This window comes from Diorhabda sublineata, chromosome X (assembly GCF_026230105.1).
Source record: "Diorhabda sublineata isolate icDioSubl1.1 chromosome X, icDioSubl1.1, whole genome shotgun sequence".
NCBI lineage: Eukaryota > Metazoa > Arthropoda > Insecta > Coleoptera > Chrysomelidae > Diorhabda > Diorhabda sublineata.
The window spans coordinates 22,269,503-22,287,732 of NC_079485.1; the positions used below are offsets into that span (position 1 = coordinate 22,269,503).

Sequence of the window (18,230 nt, forward strand, 5' to 3'; positions counted from 1 at the left end):
CACCTTTACCAACTGTATTAACGCTTTTTTCTGAGAAAATAGCGTTAATTATTTCAACATTCACATTTTTAAGTAATGAGATCCAAGAAGTTGAGCATAGATGAATGATTTTTTTCATAGGTAAAAATTAATGCTTATTGGTTGTAGCTGAATAGCTTAGAAATAGATGGGATCAATTCATATTTTTTTTTCAATTTTCCTGATATTATCTTTTACAAAGATTACAAAATTGATGATAGTTATTAATAATGCGTTATCCATTGAGATTAAACGAAAAAACAACGTTTGGAATGACGCATGAAAGTTGCCTTCTGGTGTACATTAGATAAACTAAAAATTAGAAAACTAGTTCAATACGTCTTGATGTATCACGAGGTCCAGATATGGCAAAAAAGTTTAAGAAGAATAGAAAGATTATTTCACTTAGTATCGGCATCAAGGACCAAGAAGTGGGCACGGAAAGTGGAGGTATGGATAAGAGAAATGAGATTCTCATAACAATCTGAAAGATTTAATTAATATAAGTATCGCTCTATCAAGTGGAAGTGTTTCAATAGATTTATTTTTATGAAGTGCTGAAAAACTTGCTTATTAGAAGTCAACTATGTCCATAGACGATATGTGATAATTGAAGATCATTAGACGCCTGTGTTGTTAAAACCATCATGGCAAATCCAAATATACATTCATGCTATCTCTCTTATGATCTCAAAAAATTTTCAGAACAGATTATTCGAAGAATTACGTAGGTACTTTGCTGCTACGGAAAATCTTATTTTGTCTATACTATATGAAGAACGCAAAATTTATGGAAAACTTGGGTTGCGCCGTGTTTTAAAAACACCAAAGGGAAGTAGAGGAGGAGTCGAGAAGAATGAAGATCCAGAGATAAATTTTGATGTGAAAGATTCTATCGACATGGTTTTATTGGCAAAAAAAGGTGTAACTGAATCTCTTTTGGTAAAGCATGAATCTGGTTTCGTTGAAGCGAACTATTTTATTAGGTGGGCGGACTCTACTAATATAAAATCCATTTGATTTTCAGTTCCCCCTAAGTTTCAAAAGATACGTGTATAAATTTAACTGTCGTAATATGATTTGTAGTAACATTTTGAGTGAAGCAATTTTTGTTGTTTGAAAAAATTGATAACTCGGAATTTCCTATCTTGTTTTATAACAAAAAATATTTTTGAAGCCAAAGCGTGGCTTAATAAACAATAATATACTTTTCCCCAGGAAAATCAACTATTGGGAAGGCGTTTGCTAAGTTTAAACAAGTCGAAATGAGCACTGAGACGGATTCACGTAGTGGACACCCCAAAAAGGCTATCGCCGACGAAAACATAGAGGTGCACTAAATAATTTGGTATAGCTGTAAATTTAAGCTAATTAAGATAGCGGAGGTCTTAAATATATAAAAGGAACGTGCTGGACATATCGTGAATTAATATAACATGGTAAGCGAAAGCTCTGTCCAAAGTGGGTGCTCGAGCAATCGACCAAAAACAACAACGAATTGATAATTCTGTAGGGTTTTTTTGCTGTTGCTTTAATTTTTTTATTAGTAGGTTTCAACCTTTTTAATCAATTAATATTACGTTACTATAAATGTGACTGCAGTGAAAATAGATTTATTTACTTTGAGCTAATTTTCGTTTGTTGTTAATATTTGCATTATAAACTATCCCGTAATTTATTCCATTACAGCATAATTTACGATTTTAACTCCCTTTGCTGTTTTGTATAACTGGATTTTAAAATTGCAGGATACCGAAACATTTGTTGGTCCCTCAATATTAAATTTATTGTGTTTCGAAAATCAATGTCAGTCCTAATATAAACAAATAGTTTCAAAGTATTTAAAGGACAATTATACCATTTCAATATTAAATATCACTGACATTTATTATCGGTCCAGTTAAATTAATGAGCTTCATATAGATTTTTATGTAACCATCAATACTACAAGCTTGTAGACCGCTAAATCGAAACCACCCTCTATTTAATCCGTTTTTATTTTATTTCAAAAGATCTTCAAGTTTGGACTGTAAATTGAGCAAACGCGATTGCCGACAGAAACAATTCTTTGGTTAAATTGTCGAATCGGGTCTCTGGGGACTCACAATGGACAAAGCCACTGTTTGGAGGTTTGATAAATCCAAATGGAAGATGGAAAGACCAACAAAAAGAAAGGTGTTTAATCGGTCAACAGGAAACGCATACAGAAAACGTGTGTTTCATAGAATATATATTGTATTTATAAATCAATAATTGATGATAATTGATGAAAGAGTATTGTGACATACTGGTGTTCAATTTATTTATTATAACAAAAAACAAAGTTTATAAGTTTCTAATGCTTATTTTGATATTTATCTAAAATTCACTTGGTAACTTTTGTTAGCCCCCTCTTCTCACCTGCCGTATGCCATGTTATATTCAATGCAAGGTTTCATAATATTCTAGGACGTTCTTTAGAAATGTGAAAGAATATTCTTTAGCCACGTAGTCACATAGGCAAATGCCAAGACACAGGAGAAAGAAAAATCTATCAGTATCATGGAAAAACATTTTCCAGTTATTTTATTAATTTTTCATTTTCTATAACAGAAATTGATAGAACTATTGTGATTTTTACTAAACTATAGTTGTTAACAGCTAAAGGTGGATGATTGTTAATAGCTATGCTACATAGTACTAAATAAGGATTTATGTAAGAAAACTTGTGATAGGGTTGGCACTATTTACATTCATACTACTAGCCCAGTTTTTCCACCTTTTTTAAAATCTTTGTCTTGATATTCTTACACATATTTTTCCTTTTACACACGATATTTAAGCAACATCTTTGAGATTCAGTGATCTTTATTAGGAGATCAGTCAGATACTGATCTCAATCGCTGTGCTAGAACTATCATATCATACCTATATCCTCCTTCAGAAATGATTCTACATATTGAAATAATATCGAAACTATAAGCTAATTATGGTTTTAAAATATATCCTAATCCGATTCTGTTAGTGGCGGCTTTCTTTACAATCAATCCTTATAGTTTTTTAGGTTTTATGTGGGGTGACCGTGATGCGATTATATTGAGAATAGCTCCTCGTGGGGGAACGGTGCTAAAATAAAATGAAAACATGTGAAATTGTGCTGAATTCGTTGATATGACTCTATTCGCCAGTTTGGAGTCCCTTGTGACTATTTCAATCGCTTGTTCATTTCCGCAAATCCACATGAATCAAAGCTTTTTAAAATTTCTATTTCATCGCAATTACTAATTGCGAATGAATATACACATACACACACAAACATTTGTTTGATAGTTTTTAAACGAAAGATAAATTTTGACGTTTCGACTTTTCTTTAAGTCTTTATCAAAATATGATATTGACACTGACAATCTGGAAATTGCTATAGAAAAATAATTTTTTTTATTTTCACATAAGAAATTAACTTCGGCTTAGTATCGCTCCTATTATTAACAAACATAGTATAAATAAATAGTTTTTAGCAGAATACACATGTCTAATGACATTTAGTAACAAATAAGAAATCAATATTATTTTTATTTACTATCCACTCAACACGTCGGAGGAGCATCCAGCAACGAAAACAAAATTAACGTGAACTTTCGGAAAATTGCTTGAAGTTGGTCCATGCTACTTGAACCAACCATCATTTCGCTCCTGAGGGAGTAGCTGCCCCTCCGTATAACGATTATTAGGTTATCCATCAGAACGAGCCTTCTATAGTCTAGGCGTCGCCGACGCCTTTACAACACGACCTATTGCTCTCACCAATGGCGTCGCTGTTTTATCATTAATCTTGTAAAGAAACAAAAATTTGTGTCAGAAATTTGAAATTTGTTTAATACGCTCTCTCTCTTGGTTTTGCAGATTTTCTGCATTTTGTTTGTAATTTGGTATACTTGGATTGTCTTTACATGAGAATGATAATTTTTGTAGTTCTGATAATAAAAAAACTAGGCTTTTTTAACATCCCCTCCAAATTCCAGAATTTGGTGATAGGAAAAATGTATTACGCTATTCAAATAAAGTTTAATTATAAGAAGTTTCGACCCATCCGATACAATGAACATGACATAAAAAAAATTATTACTTCCATACTAATTCTTGCAAAATCACTTACGACTTTCGAATAATTAAGACGGAATGGTTTGATGTATTGAATTTGTACAAGAATATATTTTAAAAGAAAATTGGAAGAAACGTGCATATTTTATTAAAAAAAAAAAATACTTACTTTCCGTAGACATTAATAGAGGCGAAAAATTGAAGGAGTCGAAACGATACTTAAATTAGAAAAGGAGAGAAATATTTTTGTATAATACAGGGATAAATAGAACAAATTGGCAAGATAAAATTACAAATTCCTAGAAAATATTTGAAAAATCTCACATAATATATTCAGTATAATTGATACTATCGGTTATAGTGATAATTAATGTCGTTTTTACAATGTTTTACAATAAAACAAAAGAATTTAATCAAAATTGTTTCCAACAGCTTGTGCCTATTGCTCGGGTAGCATCTTTAACCCTCTTCTATCAAATGTTTGTGCCCTAATTATTGGAATGTTTTCAAAGAAGAAAATCATGCATAAATGAAACAAATTATAATGATTTCAAGTGAATATACCCTGGTTGTAGGAGAGCTTCCCATCCTAATTGGTGCAGTTTTTTTTCGGTGGAGAATGACCTTTTTTATGCAAGTCGGGTTTTAGCGTGGGTTATAATACTCCGGTTTTGTCCAAACATTTCGATCGTTTTTTTCGATTAATATAGAGCACCCATTTCCATCTTTGGTAATAAATTGCTCTATTTTCAAATAATTCATGATGAATCCGCTTTACAAATTTTTGGACTTCACTAAATGATCGCAATTGATTGCAATTAGCTTTTTGCAAAAGTTGAAGCAGTTATAATTTTTTAAATAGCTACTTTTAATACAAGCAAAACCTTTATTCAACAATTTCTCCAAAAGTACTTAGTTACAAGACTCCGCCAGTAGACATGTCCAACAATATCCCTTTCTTGATTTGATAAAAATAATGGCGAATACATGCCTTTTGTTACATTATTCTAAAAAAAGAAATCAAACCTCTCCGATTATGAATCAAACAGCTACACAAAATTGAATCATACGAATATGTTCCAATTTAATTATTGATTTTAAGAAAGTAACAAAAAATTGCCAAAAAATACTTCAATGGATTACCATGTTTTCGTCTATAATAGCATAGCAACGTGAATATGAACTAGTACATCTTTTGATCTACGAATAGGTTTAAAGAATATCTCTTTTTCAAGAATCTATAGGTTTTAGAACTGGTTATTGTATAGTTCCAATTTCTCCGCCGAGGAATTTTTGATTTATTGAAGCTCGTACTGGACAATATTCATTTGAATCAGTATTTTGGAGCTAACAACTCAATATAGCTGTTATATTTGGACAAACTAGCGTATTAGTTAATAGTCGATTAATGTTGATGATTTTGATATTGATTTTTAACCGATTAAATTTGTGCAATTCAAATGGTAAACATGAAATAACCAAATAAATCAACTATCAAAATTCGCGTGCCAGATAAATTCGTTTCCATTTTATATTTTTGTTATTTCGATAGAAAGACGTACCAAGTTTTGAGATATAATATAAGCAATAACTATTTCCCCTTATCGCCACCGCTGAGGTTGCTTTGTACCTGACGACACCTTTTTTAAAAAGACATGTTCCCTAGGGAGGGCCAACTTCGACCCTTCATATCAACTTCTTTCTTCTGGAATTCTAGTTGTAAGGGCATACAATTGGTGTGAATTTACTGTGAAATGGATAGACTTACATATATATTCAGGATATTTTATGAAATCTTAGACTAATATTTTGTGACCAACAATTGTTATATTCCAGAATAATCATTTTCAGTAATCAAATTATTAGGAAATCAGAATAATTAAAACTCATTTATTTCGAGCAATGAAATGAAAATTAGATGAATTATGTGTGTAAATAACCTGATATTTATATTTTTTTTTAATAAAGGCTAGAACAAAAATTGTCTGTGAGCCTATAGAGTTAGAATAGTTTGAAGTTGCAACCACTGCAAATTCATTTTTCAAATATTTTTGTAGCTAAAATTCATTAATATTGATTAATACCCCATGAGATTGAGTTTGTTGTCAATAAGCATTAAAATTTTCCAATAAATATAACTGTATACTTACGACTAGATCTTTCAAAAATCAGGTAAGATTACTACCTATTTCTTCGATGATCAGATTCGATAATAAAAGTTATTTTGCTCTTGACGTATATACGTTCAATTTCCTAACGGTTTTCCTTCCTCTATATCGGTCCGAATGGCCTTCCACAGTCCCTGAGGACTTACAATCATTAGCACGACACGGTCCCACGTAACGAGAACCATAAAGCCAGTTACTCGTGGCTGCCAGTCAGCACTCTGGTGAATGGTCCTCTTTTACCGACATTGACATCATCATCAACAACGGAATCCTTTTTGGTTGTTGAATTTATTTTTTTCTACTTCTTGATGGAATACATTCCAGACAATGTCGGATTTTTCAAGGTTTATATGTTACTCGTAAAATTCCCGACATTGTGGTGGGTTTACGCGAAACAGAGTTTCATCAATTCCTATAGATTTTTGTCAGTGGAAATAACAATATTACGGACATATATCGGTGTGCCAGTAAAGTAAAATGTTTGCTAGATAATTAATTATCAATTGAATTAGTTAACAAATTTTGAAAACTAGGTCTCTTCTGTTTCAAAATTAGTTTTTTGAAAATTTTTAAAAGAAATATAAATTTTGACGTTTCGACTTTTCTTTAAGTCTTTATCTTTATAAAATACAAAAGACAACAAAACAATATCAAACCTCAAAATATAACTAAAACCAAAGAATTCATAAATAAAAATATAAATCTCAAAATTTTTAGAGCAGGTAAATCTAATAAAACTATTGTCATGAAATCAGAAGCTTATAATAATAAAATGATGAAATTATAAAGCGATAAGATAAGAAAAAAATTAAACAAGACCCTATGAATTCTTATCAAAAACAAAATAATGATTTAATTCGATCTTGGGAAAAACAACTTTTTATTTCGCCATCAGACGCAAAAAAATTCACAATGCCTTAGCCCCTAAAATATATGGTTTACCAAAACTCCACAAACCTGACATTTCCCTTCGACTTCGACCGATTGTTTCAAGTATTCAAACTCCTCTCATGCCATTATCTAATTATTAGAAAAATATTTTGAAAAAAATTTTATATCAAAACAAATACTATATCAAAAACACATAGGATTTCAAAGAAAAAATTAAAAGTATCAAAATTTTCTTTATATATATAAATATTCCTATTACCATTGTAAAAAATATATTAATGAAAAAATGGGACAAAATTAAAAAATATACAGAAATACCTCAAAATGAATTTATAAAAGCTTTAGAACTCACTTTTACAACAACATATTTCAAATATGAAAATGAAATATACAAACAAATTGATGGTTGTGGTATGGGGGCTTCCATTTCAACTGTTATAGCACAATTGGTAATGGAAGATCTTCAGGAAATTGTCCTAAGCAAACTTGATATAAATATTCCATTCTTTTTCCGATATGTAGATGATCACATTACTGCTGTACCAAAGAATCAAATTGAAACCATAAGTAAAAGATTCAATTCTTATCATGAAAAACTTCACAATCGAAATCGAAGAAAATGATAAAATCAATTTTTTTGAGGTTTTATTATATAAAATTATTAATAACATACAAACAGAATGGTATACGAAACCAACTTGGTCCTCAAGATAATTAATTTTCAATTATTCGTGTCATTCTATGTCACAAAAAAGATTAGTGATAATAAGTTTGGCTGATAGATCTATCCAACTATCAGATCCTGAATTTAGATGCTTAGCTATTCAAAAAGCAGAAAATGCATTGAAAGAAAATAATTATCCGGAAAAAATGATAAATACCATATTCAAGAAAAAGATAAACATATGCTCCAATCAATTTAAATACAAAACAGAAACGAAACATCAAAACATAAAACATTTTTCTTTACGATATATACAAGAACTCCCAACAATTATCGAATTATTTCGATAAATATGATTTTAGTATAAGTTTACTAATACATTATCCAAATATTTCACTAAATTAAAATCTAAAACACCAAAAAACAAAAGAAGTAATATTATATATCAAGTGCCTTGTACTAATTGTGAGGCTGTCTACATAGGGCAGACATCTCAGTATTTAGAAAATAGACTAAGGGGACATCAATACGATAAAAAAAATAGAACTGCATTAACGAACTATGATATATCAAAAAACATAAATTCAATTAAAAAGATTCAAAAGTTATTGAAACGGAATCTAATACACGAAGAAAAGAATTTTTAGAAATGGTTCACATTCATAAGAACGAAAAATCTATAAATGATAAAAAAGATCTAAATAATTTAAGTAAAATTTATAGCTATATTTTGTAAATTCTAATAAATTTAATATATTTGAGATGTGGAAACCAAGGAAAAATTAATTTTTCTTATGGAAACGAAGTTCCAAGTTGATTTTATCCTTATTCTGATATTCATGATGAAGGTGATCTATAGATCAATATAAATAAGCAAAATGTCAGTGTCAATATCATATTTTGATAAAGACTTAAAGAAAAGGTGAAACTTCAAAATTTATCTTTCTTTAAAAAAAAAAAACTAAATATGGACTAATGATACTGATGGAACGTTTGTGAGTATAGAATTTATTGTTTCTAGTGATTCCATAATGATTAAATTTATTTGAATACATATGTAGTTTTATCGAGATCTCTACGGAATAAATCTTTGGACGTAGACGTTTCTTTCAGATATTGACCCACCAAGCATTATTACATTCTAATGGTCCACAGAAGTGAATGCATGCATCGAGCATCTTCATCCCTATATTTAGCTTGAAATGTTTATTACCGTAAATAGAAGAAGAAAAATTATAAAGGAGTTAATTACAGAGTAACAAAGAGTTAATACTTTCTCATCAAAGCTATTATAGTCATAGTCAAACAAATTATGGTGTGGATTTTATATCATACTCTTAACTAGGTAAACTCTATAGGTAGCTGTGGGGATTTTTAGCTGCACGAATAATTCCTAGAAATTGGTATTAAAATCATCTGGTTTTATGAGAAATATGAAGGTATGTTTTATGTTTAATAATTTATTCAAGGTTTAGCATATGTATTATATCTATTAATATCCTTGCGTCTTCGATATTATTATTTGATGATTTTTCATTTTAAAAAATTTCTCACAATGGAAGTGATATTAAGTTTTAAAGGAAAACCTTTGCTTAACTAAATATTAGAGGGACACCGTTACCCAATTGGACGTAAAACTGAAGAGTTTATTTACTGGAGTTGTGTTCAGGAAAGAAGAAGTAAGTGTAAAGGTTCAGTGAAAACAACTGCAGTCAAATACGATGTACTACAAGCAACGCTTCATCGGTGTATTCCAGATGTAGCTGAAGTTGAAGTTTGTAAAACAAAGTATATTTGTGAAAAAAGAATTATAGAGGAGTTATCAATACCGGTTAGAACAATATTTAGAGAAGAATTCGAAAAATTGCTTGACCGTGGCTACGAAATGCTTGCAGAAATTCCTAAATGTAATAATATGAAAAGTTTTCTCCGTGATGAACGAAGAAAAGCTTTGGGAACGCCACAGAATCCGGGTTCTAATTCAAAAATTACATTTACAGACATAAGGTTGAAATTTTCTGATGGATCAAGTTTCCTCCTTTCTGATTTTGCAATGGAAAACGTTGTTTGATTTTTGGTGGCACCTACAGTAGAAAATTATTAAAATCTGGTAAATTGTTTTTCGTTGATGGTACATTCAAGAGTTGTTCCAAATAATTTAATCAGCTTTATACCATTCATGTGGATGTTTCTAGCTTCGAAAAAATCACCAATGTTTTAGCCGTGGCTTATGCATTGTTAAAGATCAAGAAAAAGCAGAGCTATTATAAAAAACATCTTCAAAATGCCAATTTAAAACAGTATTAGATAAGTACTTAATTAAAAATATTTCCATTATCAACGCAAATAAATAATATATAAAATAATTAATTTCTTACACTTTTTGATATGTTTATGTTTCTAAATCGTCGTGATTTTAGGTCTCTTTTTGAAGATAGGTAAAAATTTGACGTTTCGACCTGTTGCGGTCTTTATCAAATCATCTACACCTAAATCACCTACAAAATGAATATCAAAATAGAAATCTGTTTTAACCAGAATCATTTTATTTTCTTTTTTTAAGTTGTTTTTGCAGTTTTATTTTTTTATGAATCTATTTTCTAAATACTAAATAAATAGAATTATTTTGAGATGTACAGTTTGTTAGGGGCGAAATTTCGAATTCTATTCCAATAAAGGTGTTAATTATTGCGACGAATGATATAAAAATTTATGTGATCATGTCATAAAAGTCGAAAGTGAGTCTGATTGGAAGGAAGATGCAACTACTCATTAAAATTAAAAATATAAACCCAACTCTTCTGATTCATATGACACTGGTGTTGCAACACCAACGTCACAATTGTAAAGTAATATTGTATCTCTTTTTGGTTGGCGCTTATCCAAAGTGAGAAGTTGGGATCTTCGAGTTATTTACAAGTAAAATTACAAAAAAAAATAAGAATTATCAAATAACAAGTAACAGAAAGTTACTTCTCATAAGGTTGATACTTATAAATATGTGGGCATGTGCTGTAAGACCGTATCTACAGTATCGCTTCGCTTGAAACAGCTTTGTTTGCGGATATTATAAACAAGTTGCCAATAACTTACCGTGAAATTTGTTAATTATATATTATTTACATATGTAATAGGCTGTGTACATTGGTGTACCTAACCTAACCTAACTATGAACATAGAAATTGATGATTTCCAATCTTACAAAATTTTTCTTTTAAAACTGATGTGATACCAATACACACGAAAATATCAACAGAACAACGAAAGTTGATATTTTATCACAGTTATTCTAATGGATAACGCATCGTATATCAAATATTTCGAGCTTAACAATATATTGATTGATTCTTGACTGTGGTAAGATCACCCTCATAAGGCTACCTCTATTGCATATTTAACCCCTTAGATTTATTGTAAGTAAACGTAAAATCAGCATTACTAAAATGTAATCAAATTTTAAAAATGACTAAAAAAGGTTTAGAAAATGTGAAAAACGTTATTACATGAGACCATCAAGGAATTAGAATATTTTGTGTTGAACGTATTGTTAAGAGAGAAGTTTGGCGTGTAGTTTTATTCTTTGGCCATCTTATTATTATACAAACATTATCCAATTTACACTAATCTGACGTGATGATTGCTTAAAAGCAGACTTTTAAATGTCTCGACTTCAGTTTATTTCTGATTTTTAGTTTTATTCCACTTACAATATCTTGTTTTGATTTGTGTAAAAAATTGATTTTCGTATATTTAGGAGTTTTGCTTTGGAGATACAGTTTTATGAAAAACCATCGATTGGTGTAAGGTGAAATAGAAATCGTATGCTTGTATTCTTATTTCATTATTAGGATGATATAAAAAGATACTTTTAACCTATTTCGAAGAACAAATTAATGGAGGAAAAGTCTTTAATATTATGAAGTTGATATTGAATGAATGTTGATATAGATAGGTTTAGTCATTCGAACGAAAACGTTAAAAAAATTGAATTGAATTGATTGAATATAATTTTTGGAAGAAGCGGGGAATAGGAATATCCTCTAGAGAAAGTAACAATGAAAATAAGTATAACTAGAAAGCAAGAAAGAAAAAATTTATAAAACACAATACAATTTCCATTCTTACGTATACTATTACTTTGACAAGTTGCATTTAAACAGAACTTAATTTTTAACGTAATTTTTTTTAACAAACTTTCTCCTAGTATAGCTACCCTTTTTTTTATTATAGATATCAGTAGTCAAATGCAATCATTTTTTTTAATTCACAGTTATGACACTAAAATTGAAATCCGTACCAATGGTGATGTTACTTGGAAATATAAAAAGTTTTATTTACATATCTTATAGCTGGCTAAATTTATATATTTCAGCTATAAATATTCAAATAGATGATACATAAATTATAGAAACTATAGAAATGTCACATTTTGTGTGATATTCATTGATCAATATTAGATATATTACAGTAGGATATTCTCCAGTAGAGACGAGTTAAATGTCAATTTCATATGGAAAACAAAACAATTAATTATGAAAAGTATGGAGATTCTGTGCACGAAAATAAGTATATAAAATATATATACATATAAATTTCTTCAATTTTTTATCTATTAGACCTCTTGTGATATGTTTCAAAATATTCTTGATTATAGATCTCTTGTATTTCAAAATTACATTTTTTTGATAATTTTTTAAGAGAAAGATAAATTTTGACGTTTCGACTTTATCTTTATCAAAATATGATACCTTCATCATGAATATCAAAATAAGAATAAAATTAAACCAGAATTTTGAAAAATTAATTTTTCCTTAGTCCTTACATTTCAAATATATAACAGTAATCAATTAAATTATTTGTAGTTTTATTAGAATTTACAAAATAGAACTAAAAATTTTGGTTAAATTATTTGGGTCTTTTTTATCATTTATAGCTTTTCGTTCTTATGAAGGTGAACCATTTCTAAAAATTCTCTTTTTCGTGTATTAGAATCCGTTTCAACAATTTTTTAATCTTTATAATTGGATTTAAATTTTTATCATTTTTCATGGTTCGTGAATACAGTTCTATTTTTTTATCGTATTGATGACCTCTTAGTCTATTTCGGAAATACTGAGATGTTTGCCCTATGTATAAATAAAACAAAATACCTATTCACTGTTAGTATATTTCGAATTTCATGATTCGAAATGTCGGATTGCCGTTCTTCAAAGGACAAAACAACTACTTTCCTGCTTTTTCCCCAATCGATGGTTATTTTGAATAAGAGTAGTTTTATCTCTTTTGAGGAACGGGAAGCCAAAATTTCGATTCATGAAATTCGAAATAATAGGTGTAAATAGATATCATATTTTTTAATTACTGAGTGTGCTTCATATATCATCTAAATGTTCTTGATTTTAGGTCTATTCTGTTTGAAAATTAAGTTTTTTAACAATTTTCGGGAGACAGATATAAACTGACGATTCGACTTATTTAAGTCTATCATATTTCAATAGCAGTGATTGTGTTAGTGTCAGCGGTGTTCTCGATGGTAAGCATATTATTTTTATTTTTATCATTTTTTGCTTTAGCTATTCATTTTCTCGGTTATATTTTTTTGTTTCAGGTTTTCATTTCCTCCGTTGTATTTTTTTTTGTTTCAGCTTTCCGTTTCTTCGGTGAGTAGGCGGATTGAGGCCTTGGAAAAAGGAGTAATTCGTTGCGAAATAAAAATCTGTTTTAACCATAATTTTTTTTCAGTTTTTATTTCTCAAAAATAAGTAAACGTTATCTCAATTGAATTTTTGTAGTTGTATTGAAATTTATAAGCTAGAACAATATATTTTACTTAAATTGTTTATATTTTTTTTATAATTGACGGTTTTCTCATTCCTATGTATTATATGATATTGATATAAATAAGTCGAAACGTTGATTCTAATCTTTCAAAAATTATTAGAAAAAAACTAATTTTAAAACAGAAGAGACCTAAAATCAAGAACATTTAGATCCATTAATATATCAGAAGGTCTAAGAAATAAGAAATTAGAGAAATTTATATGTATGTATATATATGAAACGTTATTATTATGAGCCTTTGGCATCAAGCACCAAAGTATACTCTTTTTGATATATTCCAAGCTTTCGAATAACTACTTGTTTACAATTAAATAGACGAGAAATGCGCTGTAATACATTTTTCATAAAATTTTAAAATCATTACATTTAAAAGACAAAAACAACAAAATCTATAAACTTCATATTTATGTATATATTTTAAAGGTTTTTTTCCGACGTAATAATATCAAAATTTTATGTATTTTACTGCAATTCTCATAATTTCGTCGAATATATATATTATTCTTGAATTAGATATTGAAAAAAGTGCATTTTGGTGTTAGATTGCCATAATGCAATCAATGATAATTGGTCCATATGAATTTGGGCGAGGATAGTAATGAGTAAAAACGATTTAGTCTTGTAAAAAACACAATCAAGAGCAAGACTTGAGTCCTATTCACACACCCATCCAAGGATATTATGCATGAAAATTACATTATTACATTGTTCCTGAGAACGAAACATAATCGAAATATCTATTCGTTCGCCTAATTTTTGGACAATACCTACATGGTTATTATCGAATTATATCACAATTTTTTTTCTATATTTCAGTCGTTTCCAGTTTTTTGCAATAGTTTTAAGATAGAATGGTTTATGCATTGAATGAATGAAGGAAGAGTACATGGTACGGTTCCCAATTATTACTATTTTCTTGACATGTCATGAGAAGTTCGCATCCATGAGAAATTTGCGACAACTGTAACATTGCAAATCGTACTAATTTAAAAAAATTACACATTCCATACCTTTTGGGTATGTAAATGTGTGTAAAATGTGTGGAGGGTGACATCTGACATTCTTAGAAATGAATTTTTTAAAACTAGGAAAGTTCCAGAAGTGAATGTAGTTAACACTTAGTTTTCACTGATTTAAATGATGAAATTAGGACGACATATAACAATGTCTGAATACGCAAGACAAATACCACACAACAACACAACGAGCCAATCAAACAAAACAGAGCTACGGTACAAAAAAGCATAAGAAGATAAAGAATGATTTTTTCAAATTATAATTAAAATTAATATTTTTTGCATTACTTCCATGTCCTTAATTACTGTTGTTTTTACTATTTTCTTTCCTGATATATTTTGATAAACCTCAATTATTTATAGATCATAGAAGCAAATCGATAAAAACAAGCCAAAGACATAGACAACCCCGTATCAGTAATGGAATATTAAATGCGACCTTGCGCTCACGATGCATGGAAAGTGTGTCCCCCAAACGAAATTTCTATGCCAAGGACAGACGTTTAGGGATGAAAACCGAGGCGATCCGGCCCTACAGGAATTAAAAGCGAGAGAAAAGTATCATTATTCCAATTAGTTTGACAGAAATGAAGTCGGACAGAAATTGGGAAGGCAATTGAACTGGAAGTGTTGTAAATGACTCACGATGTATAAACATTTAAAGCTTCTTTCTGAAATTGCCTATTAAAAAGGGTGAATTTATCTACTCGTGTAGGTCTATTATGTCTGAAGAATTTACTCATTTATTAAAGTAAGTATTAAGTAGGAATGCGATTTTAACACCTAGAATTTGAAAGTATATAAATATTTGCCGGTTTAACATCACTATCATCAACTCTAAATGGAATTTTTTTATAAAAAAATACTAGAAACGCACAAACTTAAAGATAATGTTGTAAAAAATGTAAAAGTTATGATATTTCGTCCTTATACTTTCTGATAATCTTGACAGTATCAGACCGCTTTGACGTGCTAGAAATATAGATTATATACCTTATTATTTACTATGTCTAATTCAAGAGCTAAATTCAATTTTGGTGATGTAACATCATCCAAGGTGACTGTATATTGTTGATACACTGATTTCTAGCGTGACCGGATGGAATGTACCTAAGAAGTTCGTTTTATACTGGTCCTTGTGCCAGAAAATATCGTGGACACACAAAAAATCGAATTTATGAGCTATTCGCCTTTGAATTGTGAATTAGTAGGCACGGATTGTTTTTGTTACCACCAATCAGGTTGAGGCCTTCAATAATCACCTTCTGACTGGACAATGTGCCTTCATATTTAAAAATATAGAAAAGATAACGAATAGGAACAATACAAATTCATACCTAAGCTTTCTGTTAATCTTCAGTAGTATTTTAAATTTTGAAGAATATTAGATTACCCAATACCTAAATGGAAATATAAAACAAATACTAATTAAAATTGAAAGTGTCACTAAATTTCCAAATAATGGACTACTAAAGTTGATCAAAGTTAATTTTTTGTCTTATATTTCATTCCCTTACCGAAATATTCAAATAATTTTATCATCATTTCAATATGTAGTAGGTACATTTTAATGAGAGATATGTCCTTTATAATGTATTTATTGTATTCCTAGTTTAAATTCTATTTTCCAATTTTTCAATTTCAAAATATAACTTAGGGAAATAAAATAAAATTACCTTTTCAAAAGTTAATGATAATAAAGAAGTTTCTGTTCTGGGCACTTGAAAATAATTATGACATAGTTTGTTACTTTTGTAGTTTAAAAATAAATATATCTAGTAACTTTACCTTAATTTTTATATGACATTCAATTTAAAATATATAATGTTTAATAGAAACATTCATAAAATCTCACCGTACCAATAAGCCGATCTGCAATGCCTATGATATAAAAAAATATCTAGGTAGTGAAATTAATGCAACAGTATTTTTGAGATTTTCAATTTCGAAACCAATGGACTTTCTGATCCATTTATTGACGTATTATTATTATATTGAGCAATGTTGTTTGTTATATGAGTAATATTTTCTGCAGTGAGTTTTGAGAAAAATTAAAATCATGATCATCTCATCTCCAGAGGTTCAATTAAATTAATATTTTCCTTATAGAAATAATATAAACGAGTTGAGAGTATCCCACTTCTTTTACTTTACCACTGGATAACAAATGCCAATTTCCGTTTCAAAATAATTTTTAGATGTACGAAAACTCTGAAGATACAGACTTTATGTTACAATGATGTTCACTTTGTTTGATCTACTTACAGTGAATACTTTTGCAGCGTAAGTATTAATTATTTTGCAAATTGACATGGAAAAGATATGAGATACTCTGTTTCAATTGGTGTCGAGTGGAAACATAGAAATAAAGGTCATAAAGAAACAACAAAAAAAACGCGCAGGAGAATCAAAAAGCAAAAAAAAAGCGATAAAAATATATAAAGCAGAGATAATAAGTTGACATGCCCTGGTTCGAGGAGAGGAGTCTGTTTGTAGGAAACACACAGATCCGCTGGTACGAACCAGGAGTGTGTGAAGGCTGGATTCAGGTTGACTCCTAATCCTAAAGAAGGCTGATGTCTCTGGAAGCTAGAAGATACTGCATAGTCCATAGCGACGGCTTGATACGGCAACATGTCTTCCGCAGTCACAATATATAAAACAATCACAGACACACAAAAACGTGTACGTTACGTACGTGTCCGCGCGACACTCGTTCGCGTGTAGGTCAAATTCACTGTTAGTCTCGTCAGGCACTAGTGACTAATGAGTGGTGAATAACGAGAAAAGAGGTTTGAGTAGGCGTATGCGGGCGTCCTGTCTACAACGTGGTTGGCCGGGGTTTACGCAACTCACGTCAGCGCACCTTAGTCGCGGCATGCCATTCGCTCGACAACCCGCCCCAAGATATTGTTCTCGGACGGCATCAACAAGTAGCCAATACACCGAGGACGTTAACATTAATGTAAACTTGGCTGTCCTGGAACAATCTATGAACTTATCGTATACAGGACGTCGGCTTTAGGAAGTCGAGTATCACAGGATTGATGACGGGAGTGTTTTCGATCAAGGAAATGAGCTAGGCAATGCATATTGAATATTTATTCAATATTACCACTGCCTGAATTGTTGCTTCTGTTTTGACTCGTCTTATTCCATAAACAATCAATGTTTTAAATCATTATCCTCGCCTAGAATTGATTATACCCGGAATATACACGAAGAAAAATCAAATTAACATCTAGATCACGATATTATTATTCTTAATACCTAATCGAAATTTTTGGACGTTCAAATCATTAAAGACGTGAACATATTTGTGGAAATATAACTTCAGGCGTATGATGTCTTACATTTTTAAAGAACGCGGGATCAAAACACTTCTCCGTGAGTTTTGACTTCTGACGTCCGTTTTATGCACAAGACAATCACAATTTAGTACTTAGAACAGGTAGGTGCAACCTTTCACAACTTAGTGATATCTAGTTAGGTTAGTTTCAAATCAGCTTTTGTTCGTATCGTAGGGACCACGCCATGTGTCCTCGCATTTAA

General features: G+C 30.0%; 1 protein-coding gene across 1 annotated transcript in view; it reads right to left on the bottom strand.

The window, feature by feature from the left end:
- The window catches only part of LOC130450893 (protein trachealess), a 67,860-nt gene extending 50,546 nt beyond the window's left edge, over positions 1 to 17,314 (bottom strand). Inside the window, exon 1 of the mRNA XM_056789596.1 lies at positions 17,145 to 17,314. Coding sequence (XP_056645574.1) covers positions 17,145 to 17,314 — 170 coding nt within the window. The remainder of the gene's footprint in view (positions 1 to 17,144) is intronic.
- Positions 17,315 to 18,230: the final 916 nt, after the last annotated feature.